A 25,469-nucleotide genomic window follows, 5' to 3' on the forward strand; every position below is an offset into this window, starting at 1 on the left:
CTTGACCTGCTATAGGATCGATTTACTGTAGTGTAGTGAGAACAAAAACATCATTTTTCCCCATTCCACACTTGGCTTGACAGATGAAATCCATTCCTAAGATAGCATGTGGTATGCACATGAATGGCCACCTTGACACAAAAACATGTAATCAATATGGTTATAAATTTTTTTATATAATCTATATAGATACAAGCTTACCTTTATGATGGCTATTGGACATGAATGGCCACCTTGACACAAAGAAAAAGCTTTTAATTCCCTCCACAAACTGTAATCTAGTTAACAGAGAATCATTGATGCATCCTGGTGCACCTGATACACAGATGATATACCTAAACATTAGCTTGCTCAAAAGTATTTAGTATTTACTACTCCCTCATGTGAAAAAATTAAAAGATGTAAATATGAGACAGATACAAAAAACACACATACTTGGTTTCAGGGATAATCACTTCTTGGGTTTCTTAACCACACATAAAAATATTCTTTAACATCATTTTTGCAAAACAAAAGTTAATAAAAATGGGTCATACCTTGGAAAGGGGTTGCGCTGGTTATCCACTTATTCACATACTTTCCAGGAGAAACAACATGATTGTGAGTCCTAATTTGCCTCAAATTAAAGAGAAACAAAGAGACAATAAGTACCTCATCAGCACCGTCGATTATTTTTGATCCAACAACAAGTGATAACATCTGCAAGCCCCTAAAATGAAACCTAAATCATAACAATCCTCTGTAAAAAAGATAGAAATAGATATAGTAGATATATAATTGAAACCCTCCCCGACTAGAAAAATTACCTCTCCATGCCCTAAAATGATTGAAAATGATAGTGGAGCGAGTACTCTATGACTACATTCATAATCATCACGGAAGATTGAGGTATCCATAAAATATGAAATGGAAAAATCATTTTTTACAGAACACTCGCCAATCAGATGACGAATCTAACAAACATAGGAAGGAGAAGTGTGGTGAACCAGAGAGAAGACGAAGGGTGGTGGGTGCCTGGGTGGTTGTCGAGCAGTATGGGGTAAAGAGAGAGAGAGAGAGAGAGAGAGAGAGAGAGAGAGAGAGAGAGAGAGACTTGTAGATTAAGACCATGGCGGATGAGGCATTTTATCAAACATGTTGCGTGCATCATCGATTCTTCCCCATTTACTGTATAAGTCGATTTCTCGATTTCTATTTCTCTTTCTCCCATTCCAGTCTCCGACTTTATGTTGTTGTGATAGAGAGTTTTCTTCCGTCGCTGGGATTTGAGTAGTGCCACCACTCCTCCGAAGGCTCTGAGTTTTCTCGGTCTAGGTCACCGGACCTAATGTTGCTGGCAAGAGCAGGCAAGGTGAGATTGCCGGAGATGAGGGGCTCCATCGGCTGGGTGACGCTGGAAAGCGTTGGACGGTGGGGCGGGGCTAGACGGAGGTCAGAGGTGGGAGGCGCCAACACCAAGAGAAACGTCGGAGGTGGGAGAATTTGTCGACGTCGAGAACCGAGAAGAAGAGAAAGGGTTTGTCGAAGTGAGAAGGAGAGAAAGGGAAGTTGAAGAGAGAATGAGCAGTACAGGAGGGCATAATCGGGGCAAGTTCTTGAAAAAAAAGCCCTAGCTACTAGGGAAATTAAAGTGGAGGGAGAAAAAAAAAGGAAGGCGGGGATTTTAAGTTTTTGGGATTTCATTTTCCCCGGATGGAACGCGCGCGTTCTATTAAAATTTATAAAGCGACGGTCGTAGACGACACGCAGGTGCCTTCCGTGTTTTTATTTTTTTTGTTTAGACACTAATTTTAGGGCACGCAAAAATGCGCGTCTGAAATCCTTTAAATTTTGGAAGAGATGACATTATTTTTTAGACACTCACCTTTGCGTATCATAAATCACTGCGTGTCATGGTTCGCGCGTCGTAAAAGGCTATTTTTCTACTAGTGGTGGGAGTCATTTTACAAGCCCTGTTTCGTTGATGATTCTGGGACGTAATCATCCTAAGGGAAAGATAAATGTAACGCTCGTAGATCTTGGCAAGTCAATTTAGAGACAATGAGCATCAAAAATGAGTTTTTGATGGAAGATTATTTAGAAGGAGTAATCTTAACCAAGTTGTAGAATATTTCACAAGGGTTCCGTACATATAAATAATGTCGAAATCCCAGTTACAACGAAGAAGTTATGGCCCGTCGAAGTTTCACAACAAAACTGGCACGACACTACGCGACGTAAATAGTGAATTTACGATAGAGGAATTTTTGGCCTTAGTGATCTAAACAAAAGTTGTAGTATACGTTAAACCGAGAGCATGCATAAAAAGAACGCCCAAATCTGACTTTGTATGAGGAAGTTATGATTTTTCTAAGATTTAGCCTAGCAGTGCACGACCCGAAACTCGAATTCTAGATCGAGCGGTTTTTTGCCAATGCAACCTAAATGATAATTGAATATCTCATTAATAGGAAACGGAGTCTTTATGAAGAAGTTATGAATTTTACGCGGACATTTAATAGTGTGGTCACCTTCTACTGTTAAATTTAAGATAGGTCGAGAATTAGCCGGCAGAGTCAAAAGAAAAGTTATAGATCTTGTTTTTACCAACGCATGGATATAAATAACGTCAAAAACGGAGCTCGTATGAGAAAGTTACAGATTTTAGAAGTCGGAAGTGTATTGTGTGAAAATGGGTGACATGGCACAATCTTGGCCATGGCTTTCTCCCCAAGTCTTGCCACCAGATGGTGACATGTGGCACCAAGTTCAGCCATATTTCAACCTATAAAGCGAACCTCTCGCACCCTCATTTTCTTCACACCTTTCCCATTCTTTCTTCTCTCTACACTCTCTCTAAACCTCCTAAAAACTCCTCTAGCGCTAGAAGAAAGCCCCGAAGCGCTCGACAACTCCGAGAAGAAGAGCTTTCGGCTCGGAAGTTCCGCACCTGCAGAGCACGGCTTCTAGCCAAACCCCCTCGTAGGTAAGATACACCTACCTAATTTTTAATATAGCTTCTATTTAAATATAGTAACGTTATTAGGACCTTATAATAACTATTTGAGCTATTATTATCGGTTATATAAGTGCGTTATAATATCTTTTTAACCACTCGCAGTACGGGGAATCCGGTTTGAAGGGCCGCCTGGGTTGTTGGATTTCAGAAGTGACATATGCCAAAATGATCCTGCCCTCCGGTGTTTCATGTCTGGCCCCTGTCTGAACATTGTGGGTGAAGAGTATTGTTTAACGCTTATATAATAGTAATAATAGTTAGACTATTAATTAGTCTCGTTGAACATTAGACTAAACTCTAGTGGAAAAGATACTAGGTTCTGTCAACGGAAATTCGTTTTAAAGTAAACGAAGTGCTATTCGAGTACCAATTCACTACCTTTGCAAGTGAGTGTATAGTTACTTTCATCTTACACATAGATATGAAGTATTTTATATAAATTACGTGTTATGTGTGTATACTGTCTGAATACTTGTTGTCTATGTTGGATGAAATGTTTTATACATGTTTTAAATGATCTAAACTGTATATGTATTTTATATCTACAAAATGTGTTGGGTAAAACATGGGTAGATTAGAGGTGAGATAAATGATGAGCGATGAAAGATGAGATAAATGATGAGTGATGAAATGTGAGATGAATGATGTGCGATGATATAGGAGTGATAAAATATGGTGTGAAGCGATGACCTAAGCTATGGGCCAAAACGATGAGCCAAACGATGACCCAAACGATGGCCCCGTCATCTAGCAGAGTATGGATGATAACCACGGACTACTCTAGACAGTTTAGTGGAACACTAGCAGGCTCACAACATGTTGGTGTTGTGAACGATGTGCTCACCCGTTGTACTCTAAAAAACCCATTGACAGGTATTGCGAGTGGACTCTCGAAAACGATATTGTCAATAAACGAGATAAACACTGGCGACTATGCAGACTTAGTGTCGATTCCTTAGGATACTCCTTAGGAATGAATGAACGAGGAATAGTTGAATCTTAGGGTGGATCCTTAAGAGTAAAGAAGATAATGGGGATGGGTAATTGGGTTAACTGTTTGATGTTTAAGATAATAATTAAATTATTGTGGGTTGAAAACTCTATGTACTCACCAGGTTTCCCAACCTGACTCACTCAATCTTATTTGTATCACAGGTGTCGATATGAAGCTACTTTACACTGAGGGATTTAAAAGAGATGTAGATCACTAGTGTAAATGAATGTAAGTTTTGTTTATGCTTATGTTTTTGTATTGACGATGACATCCCAAATGTTTTAAAATGGATAAAAATACATTTCTTCGGAAATGCTTTGATAACGTATTTATCCTGTTTTTCTAGGAATAAATTCCGCAACATTTTTATTAAAAGAGGTACTCTGATTTTTATAAAGCATAAAGAAAATCGCTCTTTTCTGGCCGTGAAAATGGAGATTTCACAAAATGCCTTGGGAAACCCCCGAGGTCTTTACCTAGGATCTCGTAGAAACCCTCCAAAGTCTTACACCTACGTGCCCCGGGAACCCCCCGAGGTCTTCCATGCAAGTATCATAGATACAACAAGCATACCATATATCACCTAATCAACTAGCACAACACAATACAAATAATGGGCCGGCCTTGGTGCCTTCAACCCATTGGTATGGTGAGGAGACTCACCTCTCAAAAATGCTCAACTAATGAATAAGATCAGATAAGTCCCAACGCGTAGCTCCTACTCAACCGCCTATAATCATCATGTGACTAGCTTGTCAAAATCCCGAAATACCAGAAATACCCTTATGGTCAAACTTGGTCAACCCTAATCAAAGTTCATATCAACAGTCAAGGTCAACAGTCCATGTTGACCCCAACTCACCGAGTGCATCTAGCAACTCTTCGAGTTCCTTCAGAGTCCAGAAAATCGGGGAAAACCCTAACCAACTCGTCGAATTGTCTCATCAATTCATCGAGTTACTTGTCATACTGAAAAGAGGGAAAGCCTGATCCAAATCGTTGAGTTATCTTATCAAATCGCCGAGTTTACTCTCCAGACTGAAAACGGGAAACCCGCTCCAACTCACCGAGTCGCCAGGGCAACTCGTCAAGTTTTCCTTTTGTCTTAACATAATCAGTCTTTCCACTCGAATCCAGACCTCCAAACTACAAATCCAGTCCCTTAAGACCGAAATACCACATAAACTTGCAAACTTTACGTACATGCATGGCCTCAAATGGCTAAAACACTAAAGTTGGGGTTCATACAATATTTAGGATGTGAAAAAGGGCCTAGACTAGGTAAATGGAACAACTTTATGTCATTGAAGACCTAGGGGTGTCCAGATCTGGAACCATATCCTCATGACAAGTCCAAATCCGAGATGACACCCTTTTTGCACTAAAAGTGACCATATTCTTCCATGAGATGAGATCTAAGCAAATAAAGTTTAAGGTAGCAACTTTATACCTCAAGATGGTTGGAAAAAAAAAGTAGATGTCGGATCTACTGCTCTCTCTCTTTACTCCTCCTTCTTTAATGTTCAAAATCCTTCACAACCACACCAAAATCAATCTCTAAAGCTCTCTCACACACTTAAGAAGGTATATGGCTCTTACTAGGGTTTCTCTGGTCTGTAAGGACGATGAAAGATGCTACAATTGAGCCTTAATTTCTTTAAATAGGGTACAAGTCCCTGAAAATTAGGATTTCTCTTTACAGCGTCTACTCGTCAAGTTGGGCCTTCTAACTCGTCGAGTAGATCCTAAGTCCCGCATCCAAAAATGATTTCTACTCGACGAGTTGGAGCTACCGAACTCGTCGAGTTCTAGTATAAAACCCTATATTACTTAGAAAATCAAATGATACATAGAACAAGCATTAAAAACCAACCCCCACTTGAACTAGACTTCGTCCTCGAAGTCTGCTGATGCGAAAAAATCCGGATAGTGATCTCGCATCTCCTCTTCTGGCTCCCATGTCCATTCGGAGCCCCTTCCGTGCTGCCATTGCACCTTTACTAAATTCACCTCCATGTTCCGAAGAACCTTGTTCTTCCTATCCAAAATCACAACGGGCCTCTCACTGTAGTTCAGGCTCTCGTCCAATTGAATGTCGTCCAGAGAAACAACTACAGCCTCGTTTGTGACACACTTCCGAAGTTGGGACACATGGAAGGTGTTGTGTATCTAGCTAAGCTCGTCTGGCAGATCCAAGCGATAGGCCATCTTGCCTACCCGGGCAGTAATTCTGAACGCTCCAATATATTGGGGCCCTATCTTGCCCCTCTTCCGAGACCTGATGACTCTCTTCCATGGCTACACTTTCAGTAACACAAAGTCCACCACCTAGAACTCAAGATCCGATCGACGCCGGCCAGCATAACTTTTTTGACAGTTGTGTGCAACTCGCATCCAGTCGTGTACCTGCTGAATCAACTCGGTAGTCTTGAGCACTACCTCGGTGCTCCCCATGACTCGGTGTCCAACCTCGTTCCAACAAATCGGGGTCCTACATCTCTGACCATACAACATCTCAAACGGAGGTTAGTTGATACTGGCATGATAACTATTATTATACAAAAACTCTGCTAATGGGAGGTATGTATCCCAACTACCTCCAAAATTTGAAGAGAGAAAATTGGAAGTTAGAGCAGATGCAGGGTCAAATTCCTTTGTTTGTCCAGGATGGTCGGGGTCTCTTGACCCAGTGTGGCCGAGTGTGGGTTCCAGCATCTGGAGGAGTGAGGAATAAAATATTGGAAGAGGCACACAAGTCCAAGTTCTATATACATCCAGGGGCTACAAAAATGTATAGAGACTTGAGACTGAGTTACTGGTGGCCCTGCATGAAGCGGGAGATCGCCTAGTTTGTGGAGCGTTGCTTGACCTGCCAGAAGGTCAAGGCCGAACATCAGCGTCCTCATGGAAATGTTGGGTTGCTACCCATTCCCATGTGGAAATGGGAAGAGATCACCATGGAATTCATCACAAAGTTATCGAGGACGGCAAGGGGTGTGGATTCCATATGGGTTATTGTGGATAGATCGACGAAAAGTTCCCACTTTGTTCCGATCTCCAAGAGCATCTCTGCGGAGAAATTAGCGGATATTTATGTGTGAGAGGTGGTGGTTAGGCACGGGGTGCCGGTGATAGCAGTCTCCTACCGGGATGTTCGATTCACACCTAGATTCTGGAAGAAGTTCCACGAGGAACTGGGCACTCAGTAACTTTTCAGCACAACGTACCACCCCTAGACAGATGGTCAAAGTGAGAGGACGACCCAGACACTTGAGCCTCTTTGATCATATCTAACAATGGAGAGATCACTGTCATCCTCAAACAAACGTTCCCAATCAAGGAACCCACCATCTTGCGGCTCAAAGCATCGGCCACCACGTGGGTCTTCCCTACATGGTATAAGATCTCACAGTCAAAATCTTTTAGTACATCCAACGACCTCCTCTATCGCATGTTGAGGTTCTTCTGGTCCATCAAATACTTTAAACTTTTGTGGTCAGTAAAGATGGTGCACCATACCCCATACAAGTAATATCTCCAGGTCTTGAGGGCAAACACCACTAACCCCCATTTACAGGTCATGATTGGGGTAATTTTCCTCATGGGGCTTCAACAGCCTCGAGGCGTATACGATCACATGCCCCCTCTACATCAGTACCGCCTCTAACCCTAAGATCGATGCATCACAGTGCAATACCAAATCGTCCAACCCCTCAGGTAGTACTAGGATCGGGGCCTCACACAACCTCTGCCTCAAAGTCTCGAAAGTCGACTGCTGGTCCGGGCCCCATCGAAACGTCACATTCTTCTTGGTTAAGTGGTTCAAAGGCACCGTAATCTTGGAGAAATCCTGGATGAATCTCCAATAGTACCCTTCTAGACCCAAGAAGCTACGAATCTCAGATTCGTTCTTCGGTACTTCCCACCGCATCACTACCTCAACCTTGGCTAGATCCACCGAAATACCCTCCTCGTTGATGATGTGTCCCTAAAACTGCACCTCTCGCAACCAGAAATCACACTTTGAGAACTTGGCATAAAGCCTTTCCATTCTCAGTGTCTCCAATACCTTCCTCAGATGTTGCTTATGCTACTCCTTGGTCTTAGAATAGACCAGGATATCATCAATAAAAACAATGACCGACCGATCCAGCCTCGGTCTACACACCCTGTTCATGAGATCCTTGAACGCTTCTAGGGCATTGGTGAGCCCAAATGGCATCACCACAAACTCATAGTACCCGCACCGAGTCCTAAAGGTTTTCATCAGTATATCCTCATCCCTAATGCGCATCTGATGGTACCCCGACCGAAGATCAATCTTGGAAAACCAAGATGAACCCTGTAGCTGATCGAACAAATCATCGATCTTCGGGAGCGGATAACGGTTTTTCACCGTTAGCTTGTTCAGCTCTTGATGATTAATACACATCCTGTGTGACCCATCCTTCTTTTTCACGAACAGGATCGGTGCTCCCCATGGGGAACTACTCGGACGAATAAACCCTCAGTCTAGTAGCGCCTGAAGCTGCGTAGATAGCTCCTGCATCTCGGGCGGAGCTAGCCGGTTTGGTGCCTTGGCTATCGGAGCGGCACCCGACACCAAATCAATGTGAAAATCCACCTGCCTCTCCGGAGGCACTCCAGGTCACTCCTCGGGAAAGACATCCTGGAACTCCTGTACAACCAGTACATTGCCCACATGTGTCATGGTCTCAACCCTCGTATCTGAGATATAAACCAAAAATTTCGAACAACCCTGATGAAGCAATCTCTTAGTCCTCACAGCTGAACAGAGGGTTGGCCTCTACGAGGCCCTCTCTCCATGAACAACCAGTTCTCCCCCGCTTGGGGTTTGAACCCCCACCAGTTGGTGCTCACAATCAATCATAGACCCAATGGCCCCCAACCAGTCCATCCCGACGATCACCTTCAGCCCTTGCAACGGTATCGGGGCTAGATCAACAAAAAACCTCTCCCCAAGCACATTCAGGACACAGTCCCAATACACCCTCGCAGCACTCACAGTGCGGTCATCCGCAATCTCAACCTCAAGCGGGGAACCCAAAGTCCCTAACGCATCCCGGAACTTCTTGCTAAGCGCAAGAGATACAAATGATCGGGTAGCACCCGAGTCCAATAGAATGTGAGCCGACATACCATTGACCAAAAAGGTCCCTATACATGAGCACAAATGCATACACATAAGCAACGCAAATCAATATAGAGTAGAAAGATAAGTACACACCAACCACAACATCTGGCGCTGACCGAGCCTCCTTGGTAGTCAACTGAAATGTGCGGCTCTTCACCGTTGGAGTGCCCGCCTTAGCAGGGAGGCCATCAGTGATCCTCATTGTGGCAGGCGCAGGCGCCGCCACTGCTCCTCCTCCTCCTCCTTGCAACCTTGGACAGTCGGCCTATTTATGGCCATTCTGGTTGTAATGGAAACAAATTAAGCCCTTCTTGGGGCAATCCCTGCTCACGTGGTTCGGCTGACCACACGTATAACATACTGGACCCGTTCCCCGACAAGATCCACCATGAGATCTCCCATATTTGGCACACCGGCTAGGGCCCTACTGGCCCCTACCAGAAGAATCAGAGGTATTAGGCTTTTTATCCTGACCCACAGCTGTCTGTGCCTGCTCTGGTTTCCGCTTGGTGTGGAACTCCAGATCCATTTCCCGGTCACGGGCCTTCTCCACCATCTCATTCAGGATTTTTTACCCTGTAAAGCTTACAAACTCTCGGATATCATCCCTTAGCATGGAATGACACCTCTTCCTCCTCATGTCCTCATTTGTGGCATACTGTGGGATCAACAATGATTGTTCCCGAAACTTGGCAGTAATCTGCACCATAGTCTCGGTGGTCTGCTGGAGCTCATGAAACTCCGTCACTAGTCGTTGCACCTCAACGGATGGTGTAAAATCCAAATCAAATCACCTGACAAACTCTGCCCATATCATCTCTGCCACTCTAGCTGCCCCCACCCAACTGGTCACCTCTCCTCACCAGTCACGGGCTCGGTTCCTCGGCATACACGAAGCGAATCCTACCTTTGCCGTATCAGGGCAAGAACTAGTGCATTGGGCATTCTCCATGTTTGCCACCCATCGTCGGCTAACTATGGGCTCCCTGACCCCAAAGAACTCGGGCGCCCCACACGCCTTGAACTCACGGAATAAGGGAGTTTGAGCACCGACCTAGCCCGCAGCAATCTCGGTTATGAATGCCCCGAGCCTCTCCTCCATAATCTCCATCATCCCTTCCTTGACCGTCCCAAAAATCATCGGGGTAGCGTCAAGGATTCCCCTCGTAACCTCGGATGCAATAAGCCCACGCAGCCTCTTATCAATGTGTTCGGTAGTGTCACCTGACCTAGACTCGGATCCTGATCTTGAACCTGATCCCCCTGCTCCAAATCGTGTCACAACCATACTGCGCTACAATACCATAAAACATAATGATCAGGATGTCCAAAGAGGGGATCCTCCCACACCGGTTCTCCCTAGAGCTTCCAGATCTAACGTTGGTTTGGGTACAGGTCCTGTGCTTTCAGTAGTACGAGCCCAATACTACCTTCCACACTTACTTGTACCTTTCCCAAGGCTCTACCTGATAACTCTAATTCATCCCAGAACAAATCATATCTCACAAGCTACGGTATAGCTCAAATCCTAGGCTATCCTAGATTTCCTTCATCCATATCAAACCAGAACCCAATCATAACAGGTTGCCTTATGTATGCAAATTATACACAAAACAGGATCAAATAGACTTTCGAATAATAGACTCTACCCTAAGACCACAACCAGACAAGGAACAAGAAATAAGGCCAAATCAATCATTCAGAGGCAATAAGACCCCAATCACATATAATTTTGAAAGCATACATGTAGCAAGATTCATACGATTATCATAACTTAGATATCAGTATAACATGGCTAACATATCGGGGAACTACTTACTTGACTTGGTCGATCATACGCATCGCAATCTCCTCTTTTCCATTTTAAGAAGTTTTTAACTTTTATTTCTGAAAACAATTTTACCATTTCCTTAGTTTGAGTCCTGACGCACCCGAGAGTGTGCCCGAATCCCACAAACCAAGGCTCTGATACGAACTTGTAACGACCTAATTTTCAAAAATAAATTTTCATTTTTAAATAATCAAAACATTTCCAATAAACCACAAAATCTCAAGTACAATTGTTTTCAAATTCATAACATCAACAATATTATTTCAATTATCAGAGTGTCCCATAAAACGCCGGAGAGAGAGTGCATGTAGCGTCATCAAGCCTTGCCCTTGCCCTTAGGCTCCGAAGTACCTGAAACAAATCAACAAACTGTAAGATAATTCTTAGTGAGTTCCCCAGAGCATACCCCACACAATCCACATAATCCATATTAGCTATAAAAGCTACATAAACCATATCAGCCATGCATACAAACATATAGGGAAGCCCTAGAAACCCTCCAGGGTATTACTCTAGGTGCCATGGGAACCCCTACATGGTCTTAGCCTAATGCCTCGAGAACCCCCCAAGGTCTTGATTAAGGATGCCCTGGAAACCCTCTAGGGTCTTATACCCTAATGCCTCAGGAACCCCTCGAGGTCTTTACCTAGGATGCCATGGAAACTCTCCAAGGTCTTACACCTAAATTCCTTGGGAACCCCCCGAGTTCTTCACCTAGGATGCCGTGGAAACCCTCCAAGGTCTTATACCTACGTGCCCCGGGAACCCCCCAAGGTCTTACATGCAAGTATCATAGATACAACTAGCATACCATATATCACATATCAATTAGGACAACACAATACAAATAATGGGTCGGCCTTGGTGCCTTCGACCCATTCGTATCGTGAGGAGACTCACCTCTCAAAATGTTGAACTAATGAATAAGATCAGATAAGTCCCAACGCGTAGCTCCAACTCAATCGCCTACAATCATTATGTGACTAGCTTGTCAAAATCCCGAAATACCATAAATACCCTTATGGTCAAACTTGGTCAACCCTAATCAAAGTTCATATCAACAGTCAAGGTCAACAGTCCATGTTGACCCCAACTCGCCGAGTTCCTTCAGAGTCCAGAAAACTGGGGAAAACCCTAACCAACTCGCCGAGTTGTCTCATCAACTCGTCGAGCTACTCGTCATAACGAAAATGAGGACAACCTGATCCAGCTCGTCGATTTATCTTATCAACTCGTCAAGTTTACTCTACAGACCGAAAATGGGAAACCCACTCCAACTCGCCGAGTCTCCAGGGCAACTCATCGAGTTTTCCTTTTGTCTTAACTTAATTAGTTCTTCTAGTCGAATCCGGACCTCTAAACTACAGATCTAGTCCCTTAAGAACGAAATACCACGTAAACTTGCAAACTTTACATGCATGCATGGCCTTAAATGGCTAAAACACTAAATATAGGGTTCATACAATATTTAGGACGTGAAAAGGGCCTAGACAAGGTAAAGGGAGCAACTTTATGTCATTGAAGACCTATGAGGTGTCCAGATCTGGAACCATATCCTCATGACAAGTCCAAATCCGAGTATGACACCCTTTTTGCACCAAAAGTGACCATATTCTTCCATGAGATGATATCTAAGAAAATAAAGGTCAAGGTAGCAACTTTATACCTCAAGATGGTTGGCAAAACAAAGTAGATGTTGGATCTACTGCTCTCTTTCTCTCTCTCTCTCTCTACTCCTCCTTCTTCAAGCTTTAAAATCCTTCACAACCACACTAAAATCACTCTCCAAAGCTCTCTCACACACACAAGAAGGTATAAGGCTCGAACTACGGTTTCTTTGGGTTGTAAGGACGATGAGAGAGGCTACAGATTAGCCATAAGTTCTTTAAATAGGGTACGAATCCCTGAAAATTAGGGTTTCTCTTTACAGCATCTACTCGTCAAGTTGGGGCTTCCAACTCGTCGAGTAGATCCTAAGTCTCGCGTCCAAAAATAATTTCTACTCGACGAGTTGGAGCTAGCCAACTCGTCGAGTTCCAGTCTAAAACCCTAAATTACTTAGAAAATCAAATGATACCTGGAACAGGCGTTACAGTCCTAGATCGAGAACTCTAAAAGTTATGTAAAGTAAAGTATAAACCACAAATCATGTCCCAAAAAAAATAACAAGAGAATGAATTAGGAGAGAGGGATAGAATTCCGTCCAATTCTTGTGGAGGGAAGGCATGGACAAAATCAAGGGGTATGGGACTCCTTATATAGTTGAGGAAACTTGGTGCCAAAACTAGGGTTAAAGGGAAATCCCCTAGATCATTTGCTTGGTGACCAAACAGCCCATAACCCCTTGTCCAAGGGGCTTTGGACGAAATCTCCTAGGGATTCCCTAGATATTTCTGTCCACCTCCTCCAAGGGGTTCTAGAGCCTTCATTTCTCAACTATTAATAAATAACAAAACAGTCCATGTACTTTTATTTAATCCAGTTAATCCCAAAATCAATTCAAATTAATTTCTTATTAATTATTAATTAAATAATATGATTTCTAATTAATATATTATTTTCATAACACTTTATTAAACGGTTTATTTAATTTAAAATTCACATGATAAATTAATCTCTCTCTCTCTCTCTCTCAAATTATCTTGTCCAATTGCTAGGTTTGAGGGCAACCCAAAAGGACTGTGCTACTATCAATTCAAGTACTTACCAATTTTAGTTATGAGCTTAGACACCTAATCCAATAATTTCCTACTTGGATAAGTCTATAACTATAATTTCCTGTATAACTTCTTAATCTATCAGCATGTTGTCAAATAGATACAATCTGGAATTATTTAATAAGATTTCTACCAGATAACAAATATTATCATATTATATGCAAACCTGGAATGAAAAGAAAAATCATTTACGATTTATTCAAATAAGAGCCTTACCTAATCCTCAATAATACTAAAAAAACTCAAGAGTTATTTTTTTATTTGTTATTATCATATGATGAATATTAGGACCTTTGTTGCTCGTTCTTTGATAGTATGTGTACAAGTTAATCTGGGATAGGATTGGGGGAGGGGGTTACCTACTTTAGTCATGAGAATGTACATATTAGACACAAAGTTACACAAAAAATAAGCATATATGCTTGCTCGAACAACAGATTAGTAAAAGCAAAAACAAATATCAATTATTTGATACGTTTACTGTAAAGTATTTGAATGCCTGACAATAGAGATCGATAAGTTACTATTTTCATTATATTCTAGTTAGGTTCTTTTAGACAATATGACAAACACCTTGTGTGCATGAAATACTAGAGTGGTCATCAGATCTCTAATAGATTCCAATCCAACCCATTGAGATTACTATTTTCATTTATCATTGACACCAACAATTTGCATAAAGGAACGATCCATGATTGTAATTGTACATAGGAGAGTACTAAATAATTTGATGGTAGACCCAAGTTAAATTATTAACCAAGACTAATAAACACTAAAAATAATTGTGAGGGTCGTTTCCTTTCTGCAAATGATTCATGATAGGGGTCCTTTCCTAATATTCTAGTTTTAAAGTCCAAATTTATAGTAATTGGAGTCCAGATTTGAAGATGTTTGACAATATCATGAATCTAACTCATAATCAGATCAGGTCCATCGTTTTCTTGATTAGAGTACAAATTAGCTTGATTCTTACAAGGAGGATCAATAATTTTCAATTCAAAAGCATTATCCTTAATAACAAGGAATGGCTAAGATCTAGAGTTATAGGGTTATACCTTTATCCGATTTCATTGTCTGACATCGTTATTGTTATACTCACCCTCCTCCGATGTTCTAGTTTGCATCCCAACTTTTGGAGTTGATCGTTAACGGAATTACCATCCTGATGGTGTTAACTTGCTTGATTCAGGCACGAACTTGTCTAATCCTTCTGAACTGTTGTTCACTTTTGGATAATTGAAGCAATATCATCTACAAAATGCCGCCAATTTCTTCAAATCACGACTCCACTTAAGTTTCCTTTGATTGAATCCAATTTGGAGTCAACTTGATTTCGATTCAACTAGATAATACCAATTTCGATTTCAGTTTCAGCTACTCATTTGTTTAATGATCCAATTCTGTGATGACATGTTGAAATCTACGTCGCTTATTGAAGGAATGAGCACCATACCAAATTTTACAAACAAAATTGTTAAGAGATGGACATCGTGACAAACCTCGACAACTAAACAATTGACCTTCCGATCGAATTGTCTAATCTTCTATCTCTTTCTCTGAATCTACGTTGAAGTGTATCAGATCGGGTCGAGAGCTTGAATGTAAACTGCTTATCCTCATGGAAACTTCTATCCGACGAGGGTACAAGTGAGGTTGAGGGAGGTGGTGGCAAGCAAATTGAGAAACATGAAGAGACGAAGGTAGCCAGGTGGTTTCCGACGGGGGGACAAGTGTAGGCGGCCTGTTGGTTATGGTTTTAATTTTTAAAAAATAGTGATTCAAATTTGTTCTCAAATGTTCTCAATATAGAGAATGTTCTCATTTATATATATATATATATATATATATATATATATATATATATATATATATATATATATATATATATATATATATATATATATTCTAATAAATGAATAAGTTTATTCTCCTATTGACAAGTGTCACAATGTTAGAAATCATCATTGATATTACATGTCAACTATCATGCCACATGTCAACCTATTAATTTTTTATTTTAAATTTTAAATTTTAAATTTCCTACTCTAATTATATTAATTTAATAATTGATTCTTCATTCAAATTTTAAATTCCACACTCTAATTACATTAAATTAGTAACATTATAATTAAAAATAAAATAAAATTAATATATGTATTATAAGGTGATATAATCAATGTATTTATTTAAATCAATGATTATAATTTTATATATCTAAAAAACATCTCTTATGTAATAATTTATTTAAAATAATTGATTTATAATTTTGACTTTTTACTATAAAAATTTAATTAATTTTATAATCTCGGTTCTTATATATATATATATATATATATATATATATATATATATATATATATATATATATATATATATATATATATATATATATATATATATATATGTCAAGGTTGTAAAAATCGTTCGACGTTAGCTAGTCGGTGGACTGGGGTTAAGGAATTAATCGGGGACCATTAATTGCTAATTTGTTAGATTTTAAAATTTTAAATATGACTAATATCATATAAAAGTTTGTAAATGCCACTAATATCATAACAAAATAGTTTAATATGATAAATACAACACTAATCATACCTCAAATAGTTTTAATTGATATATAAATTCTTTAAAATGTTAAAATTTCATAGGGTTCTACTGTTCCAGTCATTTTGTATGTATAGATTAATCGTTAGGCGCTCTCTAATCGGTCAAGTAGTGCCTAAGGATTAATCGGGACCTAATCGGGATTTTTACAACACTGATATATATATATATATATATATATATATATATATATATATATATATATATATATATATATATATATATATATATTGTTTTGGTATTTGTGCCTTAAAGTTTGAAATGTACAATATGTAACAATTGTTTTATGTAGAATGTTATTGTATAAATTCTCATTAATCCCTTTATTAATACATAATGTTCATATTTCACCCTTTTTCAGACTGTTAAAAATTCACTATATTAAGTAGTTTATTAGAAATATGCTAATATGTGTATGATAATATTTTTTTTAAAAAATATATACATTACTTTTAACCTATAATAGTATTAGTATAATTCATTTTTAAACTCAATCAACATTTAAAAATTAGTGTTTAAAATTAATGTATACAAATACTGAAGCATCATAAAATCGTCATAAAATTAGAGGGGTTTTTTTTTTTTTTAACATGGGAAACCAATAGACATTTCATTTTTTTATTACGTATATAAAAAAAAGCTATAAGTACAAATATATTTTGTCAAAAAGTTTGGATAAATTTGACTACATTAAATAATCAATCATTTCATTAGTGCAAAATGCATTTAGAAATCCCCAATAAGAACTTTATTGATAATTGCATATAAAAAATAATAATAATAAATAAAAAATAAATAATATATATATATATATATATATATATATATATATATATATATATATATATATATATATATATATGTCATTTCTCACTGTAATATTATACTATTAATCATATTTAAATAATAGATGTGTGGAATAGATTTTAAAGAAGTGAAAGGTAAATTTTGAAATACATAGTTAAACAGAATGGGTGACAAATGAAAATACATATTATTTAAAAGTTTGTTTAAACTTAAAAATAAAATTTTAATAAATAAGCATAATTACTCAAATCATCTTGTATTTGGATTTTTGTTCGTTGTCTACGGAATTACCCGATAAAAAAAGGGAAGGGGGGTGGCGGATTACCTAAACCCGTTCAGAAGACTGGTTTTCCTCCAAAAAAAAAAAAAAAAAAAAAAACTTCAGAACATCAACCTCATCCCTGTAATCTTCCTGTCTATTTTCTTTAACATCCAGATTTTGGGATTAACCTGGAGAAATGGATTTGCTTCCAGATCCCCTTCTCGAATCCATCTTCAGCCTTTTAAAAAATGTAACACGCGAAGCACAAACCACAATACAGTTCAAGGCCGAACTAGAGCAACTCACCGCCACCTTACAGATGATAGGACCGATCGTTAATGATATTGTTAAGAGCAAACGGGGACTAGATCATTCAGAGGAAGAGTGCAATATGTTCACAAATGAAATCAAAAAGGCCGAAAAACTTGTGTGCGAATCTTCGAAAGTGAAGTGGAATCCCTTCAAGAGGAACCTTTACTCAAGACAGCTAAAACGTCTCAACCGTAAGCTGGGAAACTTCTGTCCAGCCGGAGTTGTCGCAATTCAGATTCGGGACAGTACGCAGGCGCTTGCGTTGGAGAATGATACGAATGTAAAAGTGGGTCATATATTGAATCGCATGACTAATAAGAGAATAGCTTCGGTTGGCGAAGAACGAGAAAATTATGGTTGGCGAGTTCCCAGACTTCCAAGTGGAATCGTGGCGTTTGAAGAGCCACTACAGAAGCTGAAGGCTGCGGTTCTTGCTTCTACTGATATTGATGATGGTGGAAGTTCCATGGGTTGTGATGATCGTTCGGTGCTGGTTGTGGCGGCTCCTGGTGGATGTGGGAAGACCACTTTGGTGAAAATGCTATGCCATGATGCTGAAATTCGAGGTAATCCATCAATTTCGGTACGTTGACTGATTTTTAGGATGGCTTGATTCATTTGGTAATGGCTAGCTCTTGCTTTTGAACAGAAAGATTTGGGGAGAATATCTTGTTTGTGATAGTTTCAGAAACACCCAACTTGATGGTGATGGTGAGTGATCTCTTTAATCCAAATTCCTCCAGCCCGCTGCTTGTGTTTCAGAGCAATGAAGACGCAAGGACCAAGTTGGAAAACTTTTTGAGTAGAAAAGCATCAGATCCTATGCTTCTAGTATTAGATGATGTGTGGTCTGCTTCGTTTATTGAAGAAATCTTTCCATCCAAGATCGGAGGACACAAAATTCTTGTCACATCCAGGACTGCCTTTCCGAAATACAATGTGTTCTGGTTTGAGCCGTTGCACCAGGAAGATGCCAAAACCCTATTTAGAGGTTCAGCATTTACCAGAGGCGGGAGTAGACCTAGTCCAACTATTAATGATGATCTTGTGAATCAGGTATATATATATATATATATATATATATATATATATATATATATATATATATATATATATATATATATATATATATATATATATATTCTATACTTGGTAACAAAGAAATTAAATATTATGACAAATAATATTGGGATATGAATAATGCTAATTTCTCTTGTCTTTTTGCATCTTTGTTTTTAAAACCAACTTGAGTTGATGGTATCCATTGTATATATGTAGATGGTTTCATGGTGTAAGAATCATCCGCTCACCCTTACGGTGGTTGGCCTATCCTTAAATGGGAAGGATGAGTTAGCCTGGAAATCTGTGCTAAACAAGTTGTCTCGAGGGAGATCACTTCTAGATTTACACGAGGATATATTCATCGCTTTAGAAAGAAGCTTCGAGGCCTTAGATGACGAATACAAGCAATGTTTCTTGGATTTTGGGCTATTTCGTGAAGACCAAAGGATCCCGGTTAGCTCCCTCTTGAATATGTGGGTGCATTTGTACGACTATGATGACGATGGCGTTGATACCATGGCCACAATCAAAGAATTTTCCAATAGAAATCTTGTCCATCTTATGACCACAGGGTATTTTCTGCGTTGATACCCTCTTTATATATATTGAAATTAATAAGAATAAAAGGTTCAAGTATAAAAGAAACGCATGTGTAGCTTAAATGATAAAGTCATGTCCCCAAGTCTATTAAGTAAAAAACAAACATAATGTTACTTTATTACTGAATATTGTCCATTTAAATTCACGAGTGTACGACAATTGTTAAATAGGTTGGACTTTAAATTTTTATTTTTATTTTTTGTTACGAAACCTGAAATTATTAATTGTTACAGGAATGATTCGGGCGCAAGAGTTAACCATTGCGATCAACAATTTGTGACACAACATGATTTGTTGAGGGAGCTTGCGATTCACTTGAATAGCAAACTACCCTTACCACAAAGGAGTAGATTGATTATAAATGCACAAGGAGATGAATTGCCTGCATATATTGAACAAGTCCAAGAACCCATGCAAGCCCGCATATTGTCTATTTCCACAGGTTTTTATTCTTTCATAAACTCAATCCCATAGAGCGTAGCATAATTGGTTTTAGGGTAGCATCTTTACATTATGTGGGAGTTTCAATTCCAATGTGAATTGGCTCCTTGACATTTGGTTGTTATAGCAGTCCACCTAGTAGGCCATTGTGTACCTAGTTTATATGATTTTCATCTCACATAACAATCTTGGGGCAATGTGGGTCGGCTCACTGGTTGTTGAAAAAAATAATTGTTTTGCATATTCATTCATAAATTTGAATGGAAGTTACTCTATTTGTTTCAAAACGGAAGACTTATATTTTGACCTTTGGGTACTTAATATTGGTTTTTAACATGCCAAAGTGGTCCTTTTAGCAAATACAACATATAGAAAATGTGAAATCAAATAAAGTCTTAATATTTTGTGACAGTATATGGTTTAATTCTAAATTAATTTTTGTTTACAAAAAAAAAACATATTATCGGCTATAACTTTTGTATAACCTTTGTTGCCTAGTTTCGCAAATTTAGCCGGTATTTCATCATTTTTCGTTAATTGATCATAATATTGGGATTTTTCTGAAGATTACGTTATTTTTTACCAATAACCAAAATATTTGGACTTTTCTGAAGATTACCCTTGAACTAATGTATATTATTATTAACAAATCATTTATAAACATAACACATATTTATTATTAACAAAAGAAATATAGTTGTTGCTAATTTCTATGAATAGAAAAGTGGACTAAGTACCCCCCCCCCCTCCTTAATATTGTTTGTTGATAACTTCAAACTATCTAAGATTATCTTATGCATCGTTGTGGATGTCATGATTAGATGCACTATGTAGGTGTTCCTCTTATGTTGTTTAACGTAACTACTACCCAACCTCCATACCTTACCCCTTACCTTACCTGGTAACAACCATCACCATCAGATAACACACATCCACCGAGGGTGATAAGTCAACATTGAATGACAGCCACAATGATGCATAAGAGGATCGTAGACCGTTTGAAGTTGTCAGCAAACAATATTGGGACGGGGCACATAGTCCACTTTTCTATTCCTAAAAATTAGCAACAACTATATTACTTTTGTTTATAATAAAAAAGATATGTTATGTTTTAAAATGATTTATTAATATACATTAGTTCAAGACTAATCTTCAGAAAAGTTGTAATATTTTGATTATTGGTAAAAAATAATGCAATCTTCAGAAAACTTCCAATATTTTTGATCAATTAACAATAAAAGACAGGATATTGGTTAAATATGTGAAACTAACCAACTAGGGTTATTTTGAAGTTTTAGCCGTTAATTTGTCATTTTTTGTAAACAAAAATTAATTTGGGATTAAACCATAAACTGACCCAAAATATTGGGCCTTTATTGAAGATTTCCCGATAGAAAATATGTTGCTTTTATACTTGTTCCTAAAGGAGCTAAATGCAATAAATAGTAACAGCATTTTATTTTTGTATTTTGTGTTCCTGCACTTCCAATTTTTTCATATTAAGGCAATGAACTTTGAAAAAAATACCCAATTATAGTAATTTTTTTTTTGGTATCAGGACATTATTTCTTTTATAGCCCTGTAATTTTGCTTCATATTTTGATTACATTGCTATAATTTGATTTTTTTTTTAAATTTCAATAGAAAGAATATGAAACCAGGATGCTATAATAAACAAATAAATAGAAATATGTTTCTCTTTTTCAGATAAATAGAATAACATTGGTGTGATATTTGTTTCCAACGGGCTAAATGCAAGAAATAACACTAACTTCCATTTATTTGTTTATTATAACATCCTACTATAATTTTTTCCATTATCATTATAGTTGAAAGTTTTTCTGTTAAGACACTTTTGAAAATTTTACCCAATTAGAGCACCCATGACAGGAAAGCTTTTTCACTAAACTTTTTGGTGTCGCATCACTACCAACTAAGTTGTCCTGCGTCTTTTTCTAATTAATAACTTTATAAATTATATTATCATTTAATTATAACCAAGGTTTAAAGTTAATATATATGATTAATTGATATCGATTTCATATATTATATATAACATAATGTTACACCTAATAATTATTATATTTAAAATATACGTATACAATTAAATAAACTAGAAATATACAAGCCTAAAACTTGAAGGACCAAAATTTTCACATGAAAGTTTAACACCATTTTGGTGTAAAGGAACAGTATAACATCAAATTTGGTGTTATATTATTCCTTTACACAGAATGTTGCAATAAGTGGAGTTGCATGGGTTCAAACTAATTGGTGCAAAAAATTGGATTTGGTGTTGGGTTGGAGATGCCCTTATCAGGACATTATACTTTGAAAATCTTCTCAATTATACAAGCCAAAATTTCTTTGTATTTAGACTGTATTACTATAAGTGGTATATTGTTTCAAAGTCCAATGTATTAATAAGAAGAAATGAAAATAGGATGTTAAAATAAAGTAATAAATAAAAGTACATTGACGTTTCTTGCATATAGTCCTTCCCAAAACAATATTAATCTAGAAGAAGAGAAGTGAAAATTCAGTTTCGTTTGGAACACAGGGCTATAAATAATATTAATGAGTTTATGGTTATATATATATATATATATATATATATATATATATATATATATATATATATATATATATATATATATATATATATATATTAATCGATTACCATCTTGATTGCAGGAGAGTCATTCTCCTCAAAATGGTGCAATTTGGAAGTCCCCAACCTCGAAGTTCTAATCTTGAACTTAAGGTCAAAAACCTACACTTTACCCCATTTCTTAGCAGGAAGTCAAAAATTAAAGATTCTAAACATCACAAACCATGGTTTATACCCTATAGAATTTGACAATTTCCATTTTCTTGGCTCTTTACGTAATCTAACAACGATTAGACTTGAACGTGTGGCGATAAGTCCATCCATTTTATCGCTAGAAAACTTGCAGAAAGTATCGCTCATAATGTGCAAAACTGGCAACACTTTGAAGAAACCCATGAACAACCCCCCCAATATCTCGATAAGTCCATCCATTTTATCGGAGAAAGTATCGTCCATATTGTGCAAAATTGGCAACACTTTCAAGAAACCCATTATCAACTGCCCCGATATCTGGCCACAATTAGTTGAGATTGATATCGATAACTGCCAAGATTTAGTCGAATTTCCATGGACATTATGTCACAGTGTCCACCTTAAGACTATTAGCATCACAAATTGCAATGAGATGTGTGAATTTTCTGAAGAATTTGGGAGTTTGACTAATTTGGAAATGCTTAGTCTTCGTTCTTGTATGAAACTGGAAAAGTTGCCGGAATTGATTTGGAGACTTGAAAAGTTGAGTGTTCTTGATATTTCATTTTGCTCAAGCTTGAGTGGGTTGCCAGTAAAAATGGGTGGTATACCAACGATTTATATGAAAGGTTGTGAGCTTCCGGAATCTGAGGAGGAGTTTTCGTGTACATGCACTATTCAATGAAGAAATAGTGTATCTGGTGGAAGATCGCCTAGAAACCCTAATGAAGTCATCTGAAGCCTATGTGTTACTTAAGACAAAACATGTTGTACTGAGTTTGGTGTGCATAGGACAAACATTACACTATTTTGTTCCCCTTGATGCTACATATGTAAACTGTTTAGTAGAGTGAATATATTCGTGTACTTTGTTATTCAAACACAAGTGATAATATTTTGATTGTTTGTATAAGTAATAAATAATTGATTCTTGACCTTTGCTATATGTTCTACCTTTTTTAACGGCAAATTTTATTGGTCATTAAATGCAACGTTAGGTTACATTTAGGAATCCTAGTTATATTTAGATTACATTTACGAATCTTAGTTATATTCTGATGTTAGGTTCCTGTAATCGTTTTTTAGAGATTGGAGTTTTTGAGTTATTTTGCTTCAATAAATTAGTGTTTATGCGAGTTATGAAAAATAGCATACGCTCTTCTAATTATCTTTAATTGGTTTCAAAGCTACAAATTACAGTGCAAACCTGTTCAAAAATATCTACCTGCTCAGAAATCTCGTGTGGAGAACTTGTGTAGCAAGTGAATTTGTGACAACAGGAATCCAAATCAAAGAAAAGAAGTTCTCCTGTCCAGAAGGAGAGCTTGCGACAGAAGAAGCAGCTCTCCTGTCCGATTTCTGTTCTTTTTTTAGAGCAACAGGCCTCCTGTTTTCTGTTTTGCTTGTGCTTGAAGCAAAAACGAAACTATCATCATGTTATTCTTTTATGGTTTTTTCTGATCGTGTAGAGACCAAAGACCTGTCATCAAAGAAGGAGTTCTCCTATGAAAGAAGTTGAAACTGCAAAAGAGCAAGAGAGTTCTCTTGTTCGTGTGAGAACCTATGCAGAAATCCAAATCAAAGCAACGACCTTCTTGTTTTACTGTTCATGTGGAGACTAAAGTAAACCATCAGGTTTCTTGTTCGTATGGTGGGTCCATTGGCTTGGATCAATGGAAGACAACAGGACCTTAGACAAAGCAAGGTTAAGGCTTTGCTATGAATTATTGCTGGACAATTCGACATCTGAGGGATCTGAAGTCAATTTGTGATGACAGGTGGAGAATCATCACAGTCACCGGTGAAGGAATCGACTTCACTAACTTTTTAGTGTCCAACCCTTATGAAGACAAACTACACAATTTAGAGGATGCGTATGGAGGTGCTAATTGGGATTCATGGCGTATGGGATGTAGTTGACCCTAGATTGGATGATGTCAAGAAAAACAACATTATGAAAGGTTTGTTGTTTCAATCCATATCGGAATATTTAATACTCCAAATCGGTCACCTTCGAACTGGCAAGGAGATGTGGGACGCGATTAAAACCCGCAACCTTGGAGCTGATCAAGTAAAGAAATCCAAACTACAAAAACTAGTCATTGAATTCTAGAACCTCAAGATGAGTGATACCAGTACGACGTACGACAGACGATTTCACTGCAAAATTATCCGAATTTGCTTCGAAATCTGTTTCACTTGGAAAGTTTATAAATGAACAGAAGCTTGCGAAGAAGTTTCTCACGAGCCTCCCTAGCCGATTTGTGCATATTGTAGCAGCTCTTGAGCAAGTCTTGAATCTTAAGAAGACAGGCTTTGAAGACATGGTTGGTTCTTTAAAAGCCTATGAAGAAAGAATCAAGTGAGAAGATAAAATATCTGAAACACAAGCAAAGCTACTCTGTTCCAAAACTGAAACGTCCAACTGAAACAATGAATCCTCAAGAGGTAGAGGTCGAGGTTCAAATTATCATGGCAGAGGACGTGATGGTGGACGTGGTCGGGGTAACACACAAGTTCAGGGTCACTCAGAATCCGCTAAAAATCATGAAGATCAAAAGCAAAAGAGAAAACAACGCGAGCAAAGAGACCCCTCAAACATCCAATGTAACCGGTGTGATAAATACGGACACTTCACTTCGAACCAAAAACCATGAGGCAAACCTTAGTGAAACACACGGAGGAAATACGAATCATGAAGAAGAGACATTCTTTATGATGAATACAATTCAAGAAATAGTGTTCTTGAATGAAGACAAATATATCCCTCCAAAAGTTGAAGCAAATGTCGATGAAGATGGGATTTGGAACTTAGACAATGGTGCGAGCAACAACATGACCGGCAACTACTCTTATTTTTTCGAATTAAATAAAAACATAATG

At 38.0% G+C, this 25,469-nt stretch overlaps 1 protein-coding gene across 1 annotated transcript; it reads left to right on the forward strand.

Annotated features, from left to right (window-relative positions):
- The first annotated feature begins 17,440 nt into the window (after window positions 1-17,440).
- Window positions 17,441-23,517, forward strand: LOC145074152 (putative disease resistance protein At5g66900). The gene is made up of 5 exons (XM_079020563.1): window positions 17,441-18,246; window positions 18,330-18,736; window positions 18,959-19,314; window positions 19,576-19,784; window positions 22,478-23,517. The coding sequence occupies exons 1-5, from the start codon at window positions 17,565-17,567 to the stop codon at window positions 23,269-23,271; spliced, it is 2,448 nt and encodes an 815-aa protein (XP_078876689.1). The 5' UTR covers window positions 17,441-17,564; the 3' UTR covers window positions 23,272-23,517.
- The last annotated feature ends 1,952 nt before the right edge of the window (window positions 23,518-25,469 follow it).

Source organism: Lactuca serriola, chromosome 9, assembly GCF_051521515.1.
Source record: "Lactuca serriola cultivar US96UC23 chromosome 9, Lser_US96UC23_V15, whole genome shotgun sequence".
NCBI classification, from domain to species: Eukaryota; Viridiplantae; Streptophyta; class Magnoliopsida; order Asterales; family Asteraceae; genus Lactuca; species Lactuca serriola.